The sequence below is a fragment of the Acanthaster planci genome, linkage group LG14 (genome assembly GCF_054643075.1).
Source record: "Acanthaster planci isolate LZ-2023a linkage group LG14, COTS_SCS, whole genome shotgun sequence".
Classification (NCBI taxonomy): Eukaryota; Metazoa; Echinodermata; class Asteroidea; order Valvatida; family Acanthasteridae; genus Acanthaster; species Acanthaster planci.
In genome coordinates, this window is record NC_141790.1 from 7,535,102 (window position 1) to 7,556,571 (window position 21,470).

The following is a 21,470-nucleotide window of genomic DNA, read 5'->3' on the forward strand; positions in this document are numbered from 1 at the left end:
AAACTGCAAGTTACAAGCCAAAGAGTTAAGAATGGAAAACGCATTACCTCAAACGACAACCTTGTTTTTGAGCTGACTCAGCCGTCGAATCTGGTTTTATACAGGGAAGGTAATTATAGTTGTCTTTTTATCTTCATTGATAACTTTAATTTTTCAGGGGTACTTCCTGTCGTGCTCTGTGAACTGGTCAACCTAGGAGTAGACCTTTATGTGCCTCCATGGCAACAAACATCCAAAGGCCGTGCAATGATGTAGCGACAAATTAAGTGACCCGCTTTGCAATCCTTCCGATAGCGTTATTCCTCAAAACGACAGCTTCACTTCCATTCACTTGTCAGACACGGCGCGGGTATTATCGCTACATAGCAAGTCGTTATCCCACAGCCTCGCAAATTGAAGTTCAGAGCAGCCTGATTTTCTTTCAGTATTTGACACGTGACAAATATGATATTCCTGAGAACTGTATCTTGAGTTTACTCTATAGAGCAGCTGCAGTGGTGGGCTGAGATTGGCGCCGGATCTGGTTACAATTTAATGTTACGATGAAACGACGGAGGGAGTGCACGTTTTGTTGAAGAAAACCGTTGAGGAAAAGCTAATTAGTCTCTGAGCATAAGGAGACGTCCTGCCCATATTCGTCATACGTAATCAAAGGTAGTTTTCTTTTACATTTAAAGCAAAGTCATCCAACAGTTTTTATAAATTCGATGGCCCAAATAGCTTCGTTCAGAGCGAATTACACAACGTCGTTTTTTTACAAAGTATCGGCCTACGACACTTCCTTCGTGTTTATTTTACCTGTTATTAGTGAATTTTAATTTCAGTTTATTCATTCAATAACAACAATTTTACATTAGCCAACTCACACAGTTCTACGAGATCGAAAAAAAGGAAAAGAAGAAGAAGGAGAGAAAAAAAACTAATTTCATTTTTCAACGAAGACTGACAAAACATCAAACATTCGAGACAACAGCTGGAAACCGGTGATGGTGTGACAACGAAACTAGGTAACCTGGCAAACATTCAAGTGAATGCTTCATTGTCGAAGAACGGAAGAATAGTAATTACATGTACAGGAAATTGAAGCGTTACTTCCAAGTATACCGACGGATCTACGACTAAGAGAGAAATATGTTCAGGGAAATTGGAGAATAAGAGAGAAAAAAAGTCTGAAAAGCGCTCTAGGTGGCAGTTTACGCTGGGCCTTTCTTCTTTAAATGCGGCGCCATGCAGTACAGGGAAAAGCAATGCACACCCATTGCTTGTAGTTTGCGAGAATAGGCGAATAACTGCAGGCAAGGAAGCGCTAGGATGCGCAGTGCAGGCTCGGATTGTGCAAATTAACGTGTCAGGTTGTGCAAATCGCATTTAGTGTTTACATCTGCTTGGAACAGCTACTTGTCCTATTGGGGAGTTCTGTTCTGTACATACCGTCTCATCAACCCCCGCGATCCCCTGTGATCAAAGACTTAGAACCAATTCTACTTTCCGTTTGAGCTGCAGCTCATTCATGGCGATCTTCTGCTTCGCTAAATTCACTCCAATCGATTTCCGATTGATAAAGGGTGGATCTAGAACCGAATGTTTGGGGAGACCCAAACTTGTTGGGGAGCCAAAAATTCGGACGTTTTTTATGCAACCCTCCTATGGCCTTTTTAAAACCCTTTCAGAAGGGAGCAAAACTAAATCGACTCCAGAAATCGCGTTTCTCTTATTATGAAAGGAAAAAAAGGCCTGGGGCGTGGCCCCGTTGGCCGCCCCCTGGATCCACCCTTGCAATGGGCTGAAAGATTTCAAAATAAAATGAAAAGGCATAGGACGAACAATAAATGTTAAAAAACAACCTTGAAGCCAGGTTAGCTGGCTAGTATTCTTGTTGCACAGTCTTTCAATTTTCTTTTACATTTTTGAAGATGTGAGTGCATGACAGCAGGGCTAGTCATAAGTACAGTGGACGACTGTTGCTTTCGATTCATTTTTCCCCTTCGAAGACAAACACATTGTACATGAGATTCCCGCTCGAATAGGCCTATCGGAATGAATGCAGCCACATACTCAGTGAGGAGCTCTCCGGAGAATTTTATACAAAGTTCAGTTCAAGTTTAGAATTAAACGGCAAGGATGCATTTTCCTACTTTCAATATTATTAAAAGGATGTGACCCTCAAATGTCGTTATATAGTTGAATCTTTTACCAATTTATTTTTCCACGGCATGTTTTTAAAAAAAGGAGCGAGAACTAATCCCTTTCCTGTAACCGTCTCTTCATAAATCTCGGTAACTTGCAGTGAGTTGAAGATTCCTTGTGGTTGTCGAAGGAAAGAGTCCCTTCTCTCCACGCAAGTGCTAATGGACCCCGCCAAGTAGCTGCTGTGGACCCTCGGAAATCGTTGTAAATCGAGTTGCCCCCGTGCGGGGCACGTATGCATTCTGCCTAGAAATAAGCGGCTGTACGTGATTGCACTACTCAAGTATATTACCCGAGAAATAGGAGCATGCAACCCGAGAGCTTTGTAGGTAAAGTGTACACCACTGGGAGAATCTTCACATTGTCGTCCCTTCGTATGCACATTCCCCAGGACGAAACACTCCACACACTCAAAAGGATAAGATGTGACATAGTTTTACCACATTAATAACGGGGCAGTATTTGTTTGAGCAGCAAATTGCTCGCTTGACATTAGTCAAAACATGAAGTGCCTATATTTTGGGGGGTTGATTAAATTCTAACACTTGGTCACATTTTACGCATGGAGACGAACAATAGAAGTTGTTTTCTACCAGCTTTACACTTTTTGTGCACTTCGGCGGAATACCAGAATTCGCTTCTTATTGATTTATCCATGACAAAAGCATGCCTTCTCCCAAGATGGACATGGCCATAATTTTGCACTAATTCAATACGAAATTAATAAACGCCAGAGACAAAGTACGGCTTGATCATTATCCTTTTATCCGTCGTTTATTAGAATTCACCGAAAGTCTGCCTTTGGCTTTGTATTGTCTGGTTTTTAAGTACATGTAGCTTTTACGGTTTGGGGGATTGGGCATGACATCCATTGCACCGTCTATCATGCGTAGGCCTATGACTCATTATTATTGACAGCAAAAACGAAGATCAATTTCACATACTCTCACATGTTTTCACCGAACAACAGATTTCACTCAACACAAAAGGGTTTTTCTCTTTGCCGTTCCAGTTTTGAAGAGCATGTTGCGGTAAAAGCATAGATAAAACTGCTTTAAATACAGCAACACTTCGGTCTTTAATTAAAGGAAACGGTGGGAAAATTAATTGCTTTCTTTTATTTGATACAGACTGTATATAATCATAGTTTTCACGAAGGGACGGGCATGTTGAAATGACCATTTATTACATTTCATTTTTTTTATTAAATTGCTTTTAAACATCGAGCTTGATTATTTTGACAGGCTTCCACGAGCAAAACATCATTTATTTCTCAGTTACGTCGACGATGCCAGAGCTGGGCATCTCGATAACCGCAATATGCGTTTTATCAAGCAACTCATCTCAAGTATGTCAAAATTTTCTGTAATTACTCATTTCAAATATACACGAAATAACTTAAAAGCGAACATTTTTCTCAATGCAATTATACTCATCAATACGATCAAATGGGTACATAGAGTTAATACCCTGATATGTGTTTGCCCATTTTTAAAATTTTTTGGGGGGTTTTTGTTTTTTTGTTTTCGTGTTCTTCTTATCTGTTTCATTTATTGTTGTCAGGTGTCTGGTCATACATATCTTTAGATGATAGTTTTTTAACTTTACTTTTGTATTTCCAAAACAGCCCGTGTGTAGCTTTGTTTATATCTGAAGTTTTAAAATGAAAATGAAAAAACAACGCCTATTATAAACGCGTCTTCGCGTTTATTGTAAATACATGTATGTAACCATTTAAAATTGAATACCTGTTTGGAAATGAACATGTTTTGATGTCCAGAAAGTGTTACCACCCGATAAACAGGGTTTTTTATATATAATTAACATCTCCCCAACGCAAAAATACATCTTGAAAATTGTTTGCGGTACCCGCTGCTCCATTTGACTCGGACCGGCCAGCCGATTCCGGCAAGCTCGGTGGTCGAGTGGTTAAGACATCTGCACTAGTAAGCAGGAGGTCGTGGGTTCGAGTCCCACCCGAGTAAGCTTGTGAGGTTTTTCCGCAAGCTCTCGGACAAGCACTGAGCATACAGTGCTTATTAATATACGTTGGGTAAGGGCAAACCTGTTATATATAATTAACATCTCCCCAACGCAAAAAATACATCTTGAAAATTGTTTGCGGTACCCGCTGCTCCATTTGACTCGGACCGGCCAGCCGATTCCGGCAAGCTCGGTGGTCGAGTGGTTAAGACATCTGCACTAGTAAGCAGGAGGTCGTGGGTTCGAGTCCCACCCGAGTAAGCTTGTGAGGTTTTTTCTCAAGCTCTCGGACAAGCACTGAGCATACAGTGCTTATTAATATACGTTGGGTAAGGGCAAACCTGTTATATATAATTAGCTTTGGATTATAAACAGCCACAACACGTTCACAAAGTGTTACCAGGAAGGCGTTTTAAAAGGCGTTACATGTAAAACATTAACACTTGGTAATTATATGTGGAAGACAACTTATTAGACAGGATAGAACAGCGACAGACTTACCAAAATCAGACGCAGTCAAGAAGTGAACAGCGTGGCGCTCGTGAACAGTACAACCGGCACAGTTTGGAGGATCGCTGGAACTATGGTATACTGTTCTGTACGAAATCAAGGGGCAACCTTCGAGGATTTTTCAATGTGAAGTTGCAGGCCTCACTCCTTTGAGATGACCACAGGGCACACAGTAGTATGGATCACAGCAAAATCTCTTTAAACCGTTGCTGTAACTGCTCGAGCGTCAAAGACACAAACTGCACTCGCGATCCAGTAGGAAACGTGGAATTTCTGTAACTCCAATGCTTGGATGAGCAGTGCCGATAATTGCCATTTCATTAGGGCCTCTTGGCTCCTATCGCTCCGCCGACAATTCCTCGCTCTGCAAACGCCGACACACTCACCCCCTGACGATGCCGACAAATTAGAACCTTCCCGATGCCGTCTCTGGGTCTCGCAGAGAGAAGACCGACTATAGGCCTAGGCCAAGACTGGGGGGGGGGGGCAACCACAGATGTAATTCACGTTTATACCCTCGGGTTCAGCAGAGGGCTTGATGAGTTTCCCGGTAAACGTATAGCTATGAGAAAGGATACGAATGAAATAGGTAAAGAAATACTAGGAAAGAAAAATCTGACAGCAGAATTTTGGCTTCGCATTACCGGTTAATTGCGGATCAAGTTACGGGTAGTGCGAGCGGGTTGACTGACGGAGAGATTGGCATAGAGTGATCGCAAGCACCAGTCTGGGATCAGCCTCCTCAGCACTGGTCATTGCCCCAGTGTGCGAGTAATTAGGTCACCAACTGCATCTACATGCGACCATCGTATCAACAACAACAGTTCGTCACCAAGAATGTATCACATCCCTGCAGAAGAAGGTATCGACATGATACAGGATTTTTTGGGGGGGTGGGGATGGGGGTGGGGGGGGGAACGAAATCCATGTGTATGAAAATGATTAGGTTTCCGTGATGCAAACAAGGCTGGGCTTATATAAGCGTTTCGGTTACAAGTTGTGAATATCAAAAGGAAGATATCAGATGGACAACAAATCGAATGGTATTTTAAATTCAGTAAATATATTTTCCAAAGGGAGAGCACCCAGATATTATTAAATGATTTCAAAAATTACAACCTACTAGTACGCAAGCCTACCTTTCCATAGCTATTTGAAAAACAAGCTCTACACTAATTGGATAATAATTCCAGCCTAACATTTCAAATTTACTTTTATGAGGCATAATCAAATTATTTCCCACTAAAAACTCCAAATACCTTGACTTTCACTTCAAAAAGGCGAGAATAATATTCACTGTTGTCAAGATCGAATGCAAGGCAAAATTATCAAGGTGATTGCGCAATGCAAGGTTGAAGTACGTCAACAGAATGCAGCACATTTTAATAACATTTTCTCCTTTTTCTCAAAAACATGCTCAATTATTTTGTTATGCAGTCTTTCACAGTAAATATTGAGGGATTGAGAGAGACAAGAGGGCGCTATAGGTATCAAACAGTCTGGGATCCCTGACTTGGACACGGCTTTAAGTGCGGAGAGGACAAAAGGCAACAACGGATAACAGCACATTGATACCAATAAAAAATACATTTATGTGTGATGGACTACCGCTCTTGTAAGTACGCATCCGGAATGTAATTAAATTACTTTTAATTTCAGAGCACTCAGATTGTGAACTCACAGTTTCTCAACCAAGTTGTATTCAATGTTGTTTTCACGCAACGCCTCACCTGTGACCTTTTCCCAGGCTAGCACTACGAATGCCGCTGGTTGACATGTCAGTATATAGCACGGAGCCCGACTCTCTACGACCAGTTCGTTTTCTTGTCAGCGAATGCAATCATGTCACGAATACCAGGCAACCAATCAAATAAGTACAGCCAAACGCCAGGCGTAATCAACTAAACGATCGTGTACGTGCAACGGATACGCACGTTTAACGGCTGCGTATTCAGGTTTTTTGTTTGCAAGTCGCGCGCGTGAAACGCACATAATATGCTACGGTCGGTTCGTGACTCAATCATCACGCATGCACCACTGAATACAAGCCTCCAAGGAATGAACACCACTATGGAGATAACCACTCAACTTGCGCGTTAACTTCTAGTTCCCTGGTTGCATGTAACTCTACGTGCCGTGGGCGCGGTTTAAACTGAAGTGACGGCACACTTCCGAACCGAATTAAGATTCATCCGGCAAATCTTTAGTCGTAGGAATTTAACAGCCGATGCCCTCGGCCACCGTTTACTTTAGAAGACCCGCTGCTGACCAATATTTTCTCATTATCATCACAACTCACTTTTACGGGAGACGTTTCAGACGGGCATTCTAGGGTCACGCCGAACCAACTAGAATCAAGAGCGACTCGGGTCGACCCAATTAAATTTTGGTTTCAGACAGACGAACTTAATACACACATTTGCATTGGTTTAGCTCATGGCAAGAGAGATGTGTGAAACCAAGTCGCTCTGCTGTCGTTCCGAGCGCCTTAAAGTGTCGATCTTCGCCTTCCAGCGCGCCTTGTCGTTCCTAATTGTTTCAGACGTCGAACTTTCGCCGTAATTAATTCAAAATCTGCTTTTAATTTGGTTCGTCGTTACTCTAGAACGCAAATTTCTGTCGAGTTACTATCGCCGTGGCGATTGGCCATCTCGCCGCGGCGAGTTAAATGATTGAACTTGTCTATCTCTCCCCGGCGAGTTATGAGATCTTGCCGTGTCGTCAAATTGATATCCCGCCGCGCGCTGCGAATATTTCAATAGTTTTATGAGTCCATTCAGCGCGTCATCGTTTTCAAATGTCTGTTTAGGTGAAATGCAGTGAGATTTGATTTAGTCTAGATTGCTAATTGGAACAAAAGGGGTATTACATTTCAACAAAGCTTGTTTTCCAACACAAAATACAACAAAAGAAATCTTATTATGTAGTGTGAATTTCCACGTTCAGATGATGAATAGATTGTATTCCTTCCTACATTTTCCAAGCCCCTTTCCATATGCACATTTTTTTTGCTGCGTTGCGTAGGCGATGCGTTCACGCGTTGCACTTTCACGGACACAAAAATCGCCTTCATTAACATAACACACGCGTATGTTGTATTCAGCCGTCAAAATCGCTGCCAGAGAGGTTCAAACCGATTACTTTAGTCGTTGGGAAATACCGAAAATTCTCCACAAAAGTGAAGGTGGGGGATGATTCAAAAGTGGGGGATATATACCCTGGCCCCCCCCCCATCCCCGGGATTTACGTCCATGGTTAGTTTCCATCATAGAAAATTTTAATGTTACAATATCAACATCGAGGATTGGTCTGAAATCGCAACACACATTGGCTAAAAATATGCAGAACAATAATATTTAACTGCGGGAGGATTTCTTTTTTTTTCTCGAACAAATTCTTGTGTTCTATTTCACTTTAATTGTCATTTCTTTGGCTGTTTTCTTTTGCCCGGTTCTTTTCAGGGTATCCTCGTGGCGCTTATGCAAAATTAGAATAATTTGATTAAGTATAAATGAAAAAGCACCGTAATCCTTTGAACAGGCAGTCTATCAGGGAGTCAAAGTAGTCTACACCACTTCCGAATATGGAAATTCATATCCCTAAAAGAGATTTCTTTTGTGTTGGAAATCAAGCTTGGTTGGATCAAGCTTTGTTTCAAGCAAACTGAATCTTAATTTCACTGCGTTGCACCCTGATTATACATCCGAGTACCACGACATGCTAAATAGGATTTATGAAACTACTGAAATATCTGTCAGGGTAGGATTTCACGCGGGAGAAGATCGTATAACTCGTCGCGGCGAGATACTAAGTCGCCGTGGCGGAGATACTAAGTCGCCGCGGCGAGATAGTATTCTGCCATGGCGAGATAGTAACTCGAAGAAAAAAATTGCAAGTGGCCTGCTGCAAAAACAGTTGTCCGATTGGAGTACACATCATTGATCAGTGTGGTTGCCCTCTTAAGCTTCTCACATTTTCTTCAGGAAAAAAGACAGTAACAAACAGAGACCGGCTGTGGTGTGCATTTCAATTAACTCCCCGGGTCAAAGAAAAATGTCTCTTTTAAGACTGAAAGCCAACGCGATAGGCACATTATTTTTGTCGAGTAAAGGGCAAGTGCAAGTATTTGTAGGAGTAAAAGCAAGCAATAGTAAAGGAATGAAGTCGTGCGGAATAGCCAGTGTATCATGGATCGGCCATAATGAAATTGAAAGCGAGGTTAACTCTACATTTTATGGACCCGAGAGCAAAAAGGCCATGAAACGAAATTTATGAAGAAGATACTCTGATGAATAATTTCAACTTTGTGATTTAACGCACTTTAGTGTTAGTGTTTTAAGCCAAGTTTTGAAGTATAGTTAAGGCAAGGGGAGGCCTGCACTAAAGTAAAGCATGCCATCATAAAATAGTATTGTACCATCCAAAGCAACACTTTACAATTTATAAAACGGATTCGGGGATCACAATTTAACATGGTTCCTCGTGGAATGTCTATCCATTTTTTAAGCTTAAAAACGCGAATTATGACATTGCGCCTGAACACGGAACCGTTTGGCGCCGCGCAGGGACATTTAAACGACCATTTTCTTTAGCAAGGAAGACTGTTTGCCCCCCTCCCAAAAATGAATTGCAAATTGCGCTGCAGGTGAGCTAAAACGGTTTGCTTTGACGGTTAAGCTTACCTCCCGCCGAGACCCAGGTCAGGCTCTTCGAACTCAACAATGGTGACTCTTTGGATAGCTGGGATGGCATTAATAAGATATTTGGCTATAACTGTATTAAGCATCCCCAGAATGGTGGAGAATCGTTCACAGACAGTTTAAAAATGGCGTAAGGGAATGACAATATCAGATCCAATTCAGTGTAGAATACCACCCGTGCATTGGCGTTGTGAGGAGACCTTAAAATAATGAATAAGTAGCAGGCAAGGTGCTGCTTCACTCGCTAGAAGTATGCACTATTTGACTTACCAAACGTACGCTCAGTGGTTGTCGGGTCCCTGGTATCACGGTGCCTACCAGCAATCAGTCTTCGCCAATGGGCTATCAGCCAAGATTTATGGTCATGTTGCTGTTTAAGGTGAATGAAGTGATCAGTAAATCAATCTGCTTGGCACACCTCTACTTGTCGTTGGAGCCAACGACCGATGGATGCTATAACAAACTGGCGCGGCCCTAATCAATGGGAAAAGCGCACGTATTCAATATGCACGAGCACTCGTTGGCACTCATACATGAAACAGCAACGGGTAGTTGTCCTTTCTGCAAAAAGCCCCTTGCAGACTCATGAGAACGACATGAATCATGTCATCAACTTCACCGGAGAGAGGTGAAGAGAAATGTTGAATGGGTACGGTGTGTTCCTTTTATACTGACTGTGTCACACTATTCGCGTCTGGTCTAAAGCTGATATCAGATGACTTTCCTCTTGGACAAACTGCTACATGGTAAACAACCTCAGCTCAACAAAAAACCCAAGGATAGAGTTACGCGCCACGGAACGAGTCTTTAGATGGCTGTAAACATTTCCAAGACTCAAATTGCATTAAGGAGTCATTTAACTTCAGGAAAACCTTTTAGGGGAGAACCACCAAAAAATCAATGTCAGTTTTATTGATTGTCAGACAGGCATGAGAACATTTTTCTTCACAGTTCGTAAAATTTAAATAAGGTCTCAGTAATTGAGTGTAATACAGGTGCACGTTCCATGCTGTTGCAATAAGACTCTATACATTCGCTTATGATGCGCTTCTGTCAGTCCGGCTGCACTGATGGTGCTTTAAGTGTAACGCATACCGTAAGGCATCAAGGAACTCACTATCACACCAGACAGCTTTACAATGCCGCAGTGTAAGGGCTCAGAGATCAAAACAATTCGAGTGAACTTTCTTCTAAAGCGCAATCTTCCTGCTGTGAGCTTCAAAAGCAACCTCTTGACGCCTTATCTGCCTTGAGCAGAAGCATTGGTTGATAAGATCCATGTTGGTCGGGAGTGCTCATTTTGTAAGGCGTGCATTAATCCCAGTCGTTTGCGCACCAAAGTGGCCTCTGTTGCTAAGAATATAGTGCAATCTCTCAGTCCACCTTGGGGCTCATTATAACTTCGATTCCATTTTGAAAAACAAAACACAAAAAGGATGAACTGAACTCTATAAGGATCATCTAATACAATTATTTTACTACAAACATTGAAATTGCACCTTTAGGCTTCTTTTAACTTATTTTCAATTTTCGTTTTGATTTTTTTGGTAAGTTTTTTGGAACTTTTTGCAATTCATCCCTCTGCAAATTTGCATACTCATGAGCAAAACTGTAATGCCACCCCAAACAATAAGCATTTTCTGGTTTTTATGTGGACAGTATGTGTATTCATTAGCTAAACCATGTTGTCATTCACAATACCTCAATGTTGAATTGACTAGTGCATAAAACACTGTTGGAGTTTTGTTAGATTTTTCTATCAGTTTAGAGAAGAGCCATGCTAGTTAGAAGTGTTCATTTTGTTGGTAGCGACGTGAACGCAATGGATGGCCATTGGTAGTCTTGCCCCAAGACCGGTTTTACTGTTTTGGCCGGTGTACCGTGCAGGTAATATGCGCTGGCGAAAATAGCCGAAAAGCAGTACCAGTAGAGGGCGCAATAATCCTGCCAGCCTGGTTCTGCAGTTCGTTTCTTGTGAATGCAGCTCCCTCTATTGGTACTACTATTTGATATGCACGATGTCCCTGCCAAAACACCCAAACCAGTCTTGAGGCAAGACTATGCTGTTCGTGAACCAGCGAAAATAAGGTTCCTACCATTGGTCTTCATTATAAATTCCTTGTAATAGAGATCAGTGGTTCCTATCAAGGGAGCCTCTGTTCATAGGAGAATCGCGCCCTCTTTGGTCCAGCTCGAGACCAATAATAATCCAGCAAGCTTCTGAAAGAAATGTTTTCAAAAAGTAATTTGGGATTCATTTTTGAACATGAAAACATGTCAACTGAACAATGTTTTCCCTTATTTACATTAGCAATAGAGCTCTCACTTGTCCAGAAAAGCTTCAACAATTTTAATGTTTAAAACAGTGCACGTTTCAGTACGCTTAACTGCAAAACGATTTTAAACAGTTTCCACACGTTGAGTAAGAACATAAAAAGTAAGTCTAAGAGAAATTTATTGAATGGATCCTTTAACATAGCATTTTCTTCAAACTCTATGTCATTTTCATAGAACCCCAAACAGAATAAAATCCTCTAGCAATCACTTCAATGCAATATCGACAACTTAGTTCATCGCGTATCTTTTCTCCAGGCTTGCTTTGACATATTTCAGGTATACTTTTTGGGGGTTATTTAACACTAGCAAACTACGTAAATTTACTCATAAATAAAAATGTCTTCTTGTGGCTTATCCACGTTCACATTTGTCTTAAAGATATCTCAGGTTTAAATAGTGTCCTGTCTGTTTGACGGGATTTACCCTCTCTTTGAATGTTACATGACACAGACCCTAAACCAAATTATGCTGAAACGTCCTTAGGATGCAGGGCAATGGGACAGCGTGAACAGTCTCCAAACAAGAAGCTGTATGATTTCGCTTAATGAGACAGACGCCAGGCTACATCTGCCGTAAATGAGGACATAAGAGAAACCTCAAACAAGCCCCATACTGAGTATTAGTCGGTGCAAACTGACCAGTGACGCATTTGTAGTTACATAACATTGGCGAGTGATATCAACAGCTAGGAAGACATCATCTGATGATACAGTCACTCCAGACAAAAGTCCCGTGGCTGAATGTGTTCTCACCGAATCGATCCTGGCTTAAGATTTAACCAGAGTTTTGCTGGATCCTATTGCAAATGGAGTCAGGAACTGAAAACACCAATGCATTACTGGACAAGATGGTCAGAGATCAGCCTCAGATGACAGCATCCATTTCATCTTTTGGTTCGTTGTCTATGCTAGACCAGTCAGTCCGCAAGCTGCTGCTCCATTCCAACGACGTCAGTAAATGTCGTGAGAACCCACTGACAATCAAGGGGAAGCGCATTCAGTTGGCCAAGATTCTCCTACTCGTCCTCGTGCCAATCGTCTCGCTGGCCGTGCTGGCTGTTTTGGATCTGCAGGCCATCGCGCAGAGCAACGGCGTGGACATCGAGATCCGCAACGTAATCCGATTCAGCCGGGACATTGGGGTCCTGCTGAGCCGCTTGCAGAGGGAGCGCGACATGACGGCGCTGTACGTCAGCGTCATCGGCCCCCAGGATATCAAGTTCCTTACGGAAATCTACCCAGAGACCGACGAAGCCATCGACGAGCTGCAAGACTGGCCGGTGGAGACCAGCATCCTGAACGAGCTGCCTTTCTTCCAGCGGAAAAGTGACTTCAAGATGCACCTGGTCGAGCACCGCAAGTCTGTCACCCGCTCCGACACTGCCGTCTACGACGAAGTCAACTTCTACACGGATATACTCCAGATCTTTATCGACTGGCTGTATGAAAGCATCGGCAATTCGGAAGGCAATGGTCTCTGGCAGGTGCTGGTAGCGTACCAGTTGCTGATTGTCAGCAACGTCGAGACGGGTATCGAGCGTACTCTCGGCTCCGTTTTCTTCACACTTGGAGGGTTCGAAAGGCACGAAGACTACGTCTGGTACATCGAAAAATACAACTTGGGCATCTGGCACTATGAGGCGTCCAAGAAATACTCATCACTCATCACCAAATTCTTCGACAAGCACGTGGTCGGGATGTCCGACAACTTCACAGCGACCATCGATATGATGAGGAAGACTATACTGGTCAACCACGCGTCCCAGATCGAGCCAAACTTCAAGCATGCAACAGTGTGGTTCGACAGCATGACTGTCTATATCAACATCTTGGAGAACGTTCAAAAGAATATGGCCAACGAGATCCTGCTCCTGCTGGAGAACGACTTGGAACAAGACACGGAGGCCATCGCCGTTAGCATCCTTCTGGTGGTCATCGTCATCGTCATGTGCCCTCTGACACTCCGAGCCATCTGGTCTCTGACCTCTGATATCCAAAACTACGCCCTGACTCTAGCAGCCCAGACCAAGGCCTTGAACAAGGAGAAGAAGCGATCCAACTGGTTACTGTACTCCATGTTGCCTCCAACCGTTGCTGAACAACTGGTTCTCAAGAAGGACGTCAAAGCCGAGTCATACGCAAGCGCTTCGGTGCTCTTCTCGGACATCGTAGGATTCAACCACCTCTGTGCTGTCAGCTCACCTATGCAGGTAACTTTCAGTCAATTACATGTACATCATTAAGAGGCCTTATGGTAAAGTCCCAAAATTCTGCATTACTACCTTTTTTCTCTTGTATCCTCTCTCTTCGGGTTACATAAAAAGTAACCACGACAATGAGGCTATTAATATTGCTGGGTAAATGTCTGATATGGCGCTAAGGATTCTTACCATGTCATTTTACAAAGATATCGTCACCATTTTCAAGAAGGGATCAGATCTTAAATGACACAGAACCCACAACATCATTTAGGAATCAATTAGGCCTAAAATTGTTTATTTTTGTAAACAAACAAATTTGTCGGTTTGTGAAAACGCTGGATTTCGTGTGCATTTTGCGTCCTCGTGAAAACGGTCCGTATTGGCGAGTGCTAGGTGCAAATTATACATAGCCTGAATCACTTTTGTCTGTAAACTGGATTTTGCCTATGGTTTTGCCCTTGGTAATGTTCCATCTATGCAGGGCTACTTTCTCTCTTCGTGAAAACGGTAAACGTAGAGTAAGCTGCATTTTGCCCATTACGATTATCGTGATTTGGCTGATTGGAGTAGATTTGGTAAAAATGATTACACCACCTTGCAGGCAGCAGTTAGCCTTGCTGATTTTGCTACAGAAAAACAGAAATGTGAAAAAAACTCACGATTTGGGGCACTTGTCTCTCTTCGTGGAGACGGTGGTGATATCTCTACAACGATAAACCCACCTATCTCAGATAGCGTTAACTTAGTCGGACAAGTGGTCTTACATGTGGTGTTTAAACATTTGTGAACTGGAAACTCCCGCTGTTATTTTTATTTTGTAAATGTCACTCCCAGGTTGTTGAAATGCTTAATGGGCTGTATCTCGTCTTCGACTCCCGCATCGAACATTACAAAGTGTACAAGGTGGAGACTGTCAACGAGACCTACATGCTGGCTGCTGGTATGATAAACATAATAGACTTATCAAAAGAGACGTCATGCGATGGTACTACCCTCAGGTGCAAGCTCTTCAACATGTCGCGCGCGCGCACGCATTCCGGAAAGTCAGGGCACGCTACTGGTCGATCAGGTAATTTACCGGCGCGCACTGCAATAACGACTTCCTTTAAGACAATTCTTTGGAAAAGGATGAGATGAATATTTAGGAATAAACCCAAAATACAACGCGCGAGAATGCAGAGGCAAAGAATACGAAAACACAATTCGTATTCGTCAGGCTGTACTGCACTCGCTGTATTCTGGTCTTTCCATTTACCTCAACTACTCGACAGACGAATCCCGTCGAGTAGTCTTCATGTAAACAAGGATAGGATTCGTTACGGACAAGCTAACTAGAGCAGTAAATTCTATTCCAGTGTCCACAGACCCGAATCGAAGAAGCATTGTCGGAAGACATATCCAAATGGGCCTAAATATGTTTGCTTTCTTTGTTGACAGGTTTGCCAAGCCGAATGGTGGGGGGAGAACACGTCACTGAGCTGGCCACCGTGGCCTTGGACTTACTCCACCAAGTCAGCTTCCTTGAGGTTCCCCATAGAGAGAACATGAAGATCAAGATACGGATCGGTATCCACACAGGTAAATCGGATCACTAGAGGAAAACTAGAGCCGGTTTGTTTCGTGCGGGATCCGGATTGCGATTAGCGATCCGACACTGGTTCACTGACACAAGAACCAGCTTATGGGTAGAGCGAACCAGTTTGGGGATGATCGAGATCGAGTAATGCTAGGGGGTTGACGAGGTGGGTTTTCAACGAACGTTTTTATTCGGGAGAAACCTCAACACTATAAAAACCAACGCCCATTATATACGCGTCTTTGCGTCCATTGCAAAGATGTGACCGTTTAGATTAAAATAAACTCCTTTTTGGAAACATATGTGTGTTCAGACGGTGTTCCGAAAGTGTTACCACTCGAGAAACATATGTCCTGTTATTAACACCCTAAACTGTTATTGTGTCTAAATAAATTAACACATCAACACGTGGTGTTAAAAAAATAATAATAACACAATGTGTTTGGCTTTGGATGATTAAAACCACAACACATTCACACTGCCAGGAGGGCGTTTAAAAGGCGTCAAAACGTTAACACTTGTTTTAACAGTGCAGGCTCACCGATACGCAGCAAAAAGAGTGGTGTAAGATGTAGGCCTACACCACAAAATTCCAACGTGGGACGGCTTAACTGATACAAAGTCGTATTGGGTAAAATTCGATCAACCTTTCGAGGTCATTCTCTCGCAGGCAGGGTTGGCAATTTTTTAAATATGTTTCAATAAAAATTGAATTTTTAACATTAATGTAATCAGATTCTTTGAAACTTAAATCGTATTGTTTTCTAAATTGTGAGCCAAAATGAAGAGGATGCTTTGCACACAAATTGCTCCTAAATGTGTCCGTGGTTTTTGTTTAGCTTTTGTGTTTGGTATGTACGCAGTAAACTTGAGCCTTTTACAATCTTGAGACCCCTTTTTGAAATGCTTTACATATGTTAGGTCTGTTTGTGATCCAGTTTCTTGGTGGTTACTAGAGTAATGACTCAACTTGATTATACTCTCATTACTGAAAAAAATTCTTACTGCTGATTTTGGTTTCACTGCGTATTGACTAGCAATTCTAATCCCAATGAAATAGAGAAAAGTCAAAGTTGATTAAAACAATGCATACATGTAGTTGCACTTACACTTTACTGGGGTAAACTTAAAGGTGGACTTTTTCACTAGTAAAGTGTAATCATGTTTATGAATTATTTCATTCCTGCGTCAAATTTTAAACAAGTGGCTTGACTGAACCTCAAACCCCTGTCAACCTACATGTAAATTGCTTATTACACGGGTGGACCTATAACACTTACCGATACTCTACATCAGAAGTGTAAAGTTTGTCATTTGATCATGAAATACTTGAAAAAGTTACAAATCAGTTGAAAACAGGTAAACCGGTCGGTTGGTAGGTAGGTAGATTATTGTTAAGACAAGATGTGACAATCGAAGATAGAATTGCATCAAGTCGACATAGGTAAAAATCAAATACAACCAAAAATAGTTCAAATACCAAGAATATTCTTAAAATACATCGACGTATTTACAATGACCAAAAATACTAAAGGAAAATAAACCCCCAAAGTTCATCTCAACCCCAATGGTGCCTGAACTTCCAATACAAATCCCACATTTCACTTTATAATTTCCCAAGAAAAAGCTTGAGCATACCCAAGAATTTAAATAATAGCAGAGTTAAAAGGAACACAGATCATTATTAAGGACAAGAACATCAACATCGACAGTAGGGACCATAACAGCAACAATCACCACAATGACAAAGACGATGATAAAAACCACACCAACACTGAAAGAGAAAACAGAGACGGTTTTGCCATTTTCACAACTCCTCAACGAGTCTGATTTAAATTAACCATTAAAAACAATTTGATTTAAGAATTCGAGAAGTTGCTTCAATACACCACAGTGTAAAACAGCATCTTAAATTGGTTAAGTCCCCATCAAACATCGCACAGTGTCAGCTATGAACTGCAGTTTTCCCATGTAATATCACACCTTTGAGTTAAAATCGTTTTGTCACAATCAGAGAAGTGCGAAACTATTAAACTAACCTAGATTCTAGAAACGACGAGCGCAATGTCGACTTGTTTTGACAATTTTCAATTGAAATTTACTAAGGACGCATTAGCATCCATGGTAAAGTGCCTCAATGTTTGCCAGTGAATCTGTTCGAACCAACGGTGACACTAAAGTTTTTGGACGTTCTCCACTTTTATGGAAAAATCACAATATTTTAGTGGAAAAGACAACTGTTAAAGTCTTTTCGTGTGTGTATCTGACGGGATGCATCCACCGAAATTGTTTAAGGCTGTTTCCACCATTAACGAACAGCGCAAAACACAGTACATCTTTGTTCAAGTACCCTGTATATGTAGTTATTCATCAGAGGTGGACGTAAGTTGCATTTGCACTGTTTCTTTCAGGCCCGAGGTTGCAATTTTCCAGGTACAGGTTGCTGTTCATGATCTTCCTGAGCAGGCATTGACTCAGGGACGGCATGACAATTGTCTCAAAACCATTAGGCCTAAGTCGTGTCTGGTTCGTATGTTGCGTCCTTGATTCAGTGTCCATCAAATATAATAAAAAAAATAATAAAAGTCTTTTAGGCCCGAGCTTGTAATTTTCCATGTATACGGCTTGCTGTCTGTCATACTAAGTTTATTGAACATTAAACGACTTGATTTTGATGTCGGCCCCAACAACAGGTACGGACTTTATGACTGCATTGTCTCATGCAGGGCCAGCCTATGTTATCTCAACACATACAGTATGGCAAACCATGTCTGGTTTTGTTATACTCGATTAGCCATCAAATTCACTCTCTCCTTGAGGAAATACTGGCCATTTTATTAATATTCGCTTGATTGAAATGTCACCTATACAGAGTCGTTCCTCGTAAAGAACATCTACATAAATATAGACACAGCTTCTACAGGTCCCACGGATAGCTCGCACTCACCTCAGAACTCTAACGCTTGGAAATCGAATAATCGACTGACAATCAAATTTAATCTGAATCTCTATACAGGTCCAGTGGTTGCGGGCGTGGTTGGGATCAAGATGCCTCGTTACTGTCTTTTTGGAGATACGGTCAATACTGCTTCTCGGATGCAGACATCAGGGCTACGTACGTCTTTAGTGCTAACACAGTTGTTTGACATGAAGGAGGATTTACATGAAGTAGAAAAAAGAAAAGCAATTGATGGTTTGCCGACTTACTGCCGGCATATTTACGATTTCAATATCATGCAGCCCTTAAAATGGACTTTTATTGCAGCATTCTGATTGCACTGTGAATCAAAGAAAATGTCATTACATTTTGTAAAGTTGCAATGAATTTAGCTATCAGGGGAATGAGCACTTCAATTTTCTTAAATGCTCCTTTAAATTTTTCACTTCCCTCTCTTCGAGATTAATGGAAGCGGTTTGAGAGTGTTGTGCCAACATGAAGGAGCATATCGATAGTCACAGAAGCACAGTTGCACACTTGTTGGTACAATTTTCTCAAACTGAAACTCCAATCCCACGCGTCAAATGACATGATTTCTTCTGCCATACCTTTCCTGTCAGCCGGACGCATTCACGTGACTAGTGAAACCTACCTGGCCTTGCAAGATATCGGCGGATTCATGCTGATTCGACGCGGAGAGATTGAGATTAAGGTGAGTGCAGATGACAGATTTACGAGAGTACGAGTGGAGATCGGGCGTTAACAGGTGCGCTCTGCCCAACACACATACCTCCCACAAAAATCCCAGTGATATTATCGGAAGATTTCGTTTTTCTACAGCAAGCTAGTAACTCTTGACCAGAAAAGGCAGATTCCGATATTCCCTTTAACTATCACCGTCGCCACGCATCATTTCTACGGCTCAAGCCTTTCTGTAAATCGAGTTTTAATTGCGATTATCGTTCCAATAAACCAGTTAAAGTGCTCAGAAAAAAGTTTCAGCTTTCATTCATGGACAGTGGAGAAAGTTGCTCAATCCAGAATGGAAACCTGACGTGCCAACGATCAAGATAACAAACCAGATGAATACAAGTCGTTTGATTAGAATTAAACTTTGCTTTACTTTTCAGTTGGAACCCAAGGCGTGTGGAGACTTACAAAAACAGCAAACAAACAAACAACACACATTTCTCCCGAGCCAAGCTGTGTTTTCAAGCGTAACGTTCAGTTATAAACGTAGTCAACAATCTGTATGCCAGATGCGCCATGGATATGTTGTGTTTTCTCACGCTCTGGTGGATTCGAAGAAAGTCACCCTTTTTCGTCCCAAATCTCACCTGACTGCATTTTTGTACATACCAAATCCTTCTTGGGCAACTCTACATAGATATTGAACAGTACTTTTTCTGATTTCAGCGGGAGGCGCAAATTTCAAAGCAATCCAAGGGGTTGATCGGGGGAGGGGGCTGGGGGTGCGCCCCCTTTTTTCTCCCTCCCCCCAAAAATAATAAAAAAGGATGGATGGAGAAGAATAAAGGGGTCATACTGCGTGAAATTGCACAAGAGACGAATGCCCCGGCCTCACGACGTAAGGGCTTTGCGCTACGCGCTCGCAGGCATTTTACCATTGCTGCTTTCATTCAAGCCCCCGTCCCCCCACTTTTGGAAAATCCTAGATTTGCCCCTGAATGCACCTGGTGCGTCTGTTTACATCGCAGGGCAAAGGTGTTATGACAACGTACTGGCTGACCGGCCGCGAGAACTTCGAGCAGATCATACAGCCCATCTCGGAGCAGTCGAACATCATGAACGACCCTGGGCTGCATGAAGTACGCTACACCCACATGTACGAGCAGACCTCGACCGGCCGCATCCAGTACCGTATCCAAGACGACGTGGAACCCGACTGGAAGGAGTGAGGGGGGAGATCGGCGGGGGAGGGGGGGTTGTTAGCACAAACGTGACCTTTTTCAGTGAACCTATACATGTAGTGCAGAGATAATGAAGAATAGGGTGTCCTTTTTCATGTTCTTTTTTATTGCTCAAAAATAAACTTTCGCCCCCTCCAATCCTCCCTCCCGCAACTCAAACGTACATGTAGCATTCATTTTGACCCCAGGTAATTGTCAGAAATCAGTGAGTTGGAATCAAATAAAACCCATGGCGTTTTCCACTTACTCTTACAATTTCATTTGAAGATTATGCTGACTTGCGGAGATATGTTGAAGCACATAACACAACTAATTTACTTCTGACCAATGGAAGTTTAAGCAGTTTATCTTGCAAGTGTACGCATCACTGAAATGAAATCCTCCAGTGTATTTAAGCTGTTTGGACTCTCTACTCATTTTGAATGACTAGTTCCAAACTTGATGAAACTGATGCCTGTACTTCAGAAGTCAATGGTCGTTTGATTAATTGTGCAACTAGTGTTTTTTCTTTTTTTACAGAGAAAACCTTAGTTGCACTTGTGCAATTTACTTCAGTTAATTTTATCAAGGTGCTGATCTTGGTTAGTTCTGTAAAGTTAACCACTTTGAACTATTTAAGAATGCTGTTTTGTTGGTGGAAAATAGTGTACGTTTTAACATCAAAGAACAGAACCCTGTTAACGAAAGAGCAGTCTTTTGTGATTGAAATTATCTTCACAGCGCATTATTGGATGTGAATGAATTTTTCAGTTTCGAAATGATAACATTTAAATTTAATACAAAACAGAACACTTCAAAACAGAAACTTCAGACAACTGCTTTAAAAGAAAATTGTTTTTACTTTTGCGTTGCACTTGTTATTAGGCGACACGCTGCATACATGGTTTTGGGAAAAGAAAATCCTGTAAAGTTTGATCGAAAAGCACACTTTTTAAGAAAATTATACCATAAATAGTCCATGACTAACAGACCCATGAGTAAGATCCTTCGTCATAGGCCTACTTGACAGTTGCAGGAGACTCTCCAGTTTTTATTGATCATCCTACAGATACGAAAGGGAGTAAGCGCGGACAAAGTCACAATTTAGCGCCCTCTGTGGGCTGTGCCG

The 21,470-nt window shown here is 42.0% G+C and overlaps 2 protein-coding genes across 9 annotated transcripts in view; one reads left to right on the top strand and one right to left on the bottom strand.

Moving 5' to 3' along the window:
- Nucleotides 1-9,674, bottom strand: part of LOC110988774 (guanylate cyclase soluble subunit beta-2-like) — an 85,940-nt gene extending 76,266 nt beyond the window's left edge. For 4 of the 8 annotated variants that reach the window (XM_087145664.1, XM_087145662.1, XM_087145661.1 and 1 more), the window contains exons 1-2: nucleotides 6,362-6,585; nucleotides 4,672-5,242 (exon numbers count right to left, since the gene is read on the bottom strand). The gene's annotated coding sequence lies outside the window, so the exon portion shown is untranslated. Of the gene's footprint in view, nucleotides 1-4,671; nucleotides 5,243-6,361; nucleotides 6,588-9,362; nucleotides 9,622-9,650 lie in introns of those variants that run through there. The other 4 variants (XM_087145665.1, XM_022252593.2, XM_087145667.1 and 1 more) reach the window with 4 other exon arrangements.
- A 2,568-nt stretch (nucleotides 9,675-12,242) lies between these two features.
- Nucleotides 12,243-20,658, top strand: LOC110988765 (uncharacterized). The gene is made up of 6 exons (XM_022252563.2): nucleotides 12,243-13,926; nucleotides 14,752-14,857; nucleotides 15,355-15,495; nucleotides 18,510-18,608; nucleotides 19,052-19,143; nucleotides 20,150-20,658. The coding sequence occupies exons 1-6, from the start codon at nucleotides 12,523-12,525 to the stop codon at nucleotides 20,348-20,350; spliced, it is 2,043 nt and encodes a 680-aa protein (XP_022108255.2). The 5' UTR covers nucleotides 12,243-12,522; the 3' UTR covers nucleotides 20,351-20,658.
- The last annotated feature ends 812 nt before the right edge of the window (nucleotides 20,659-21,470 follow it).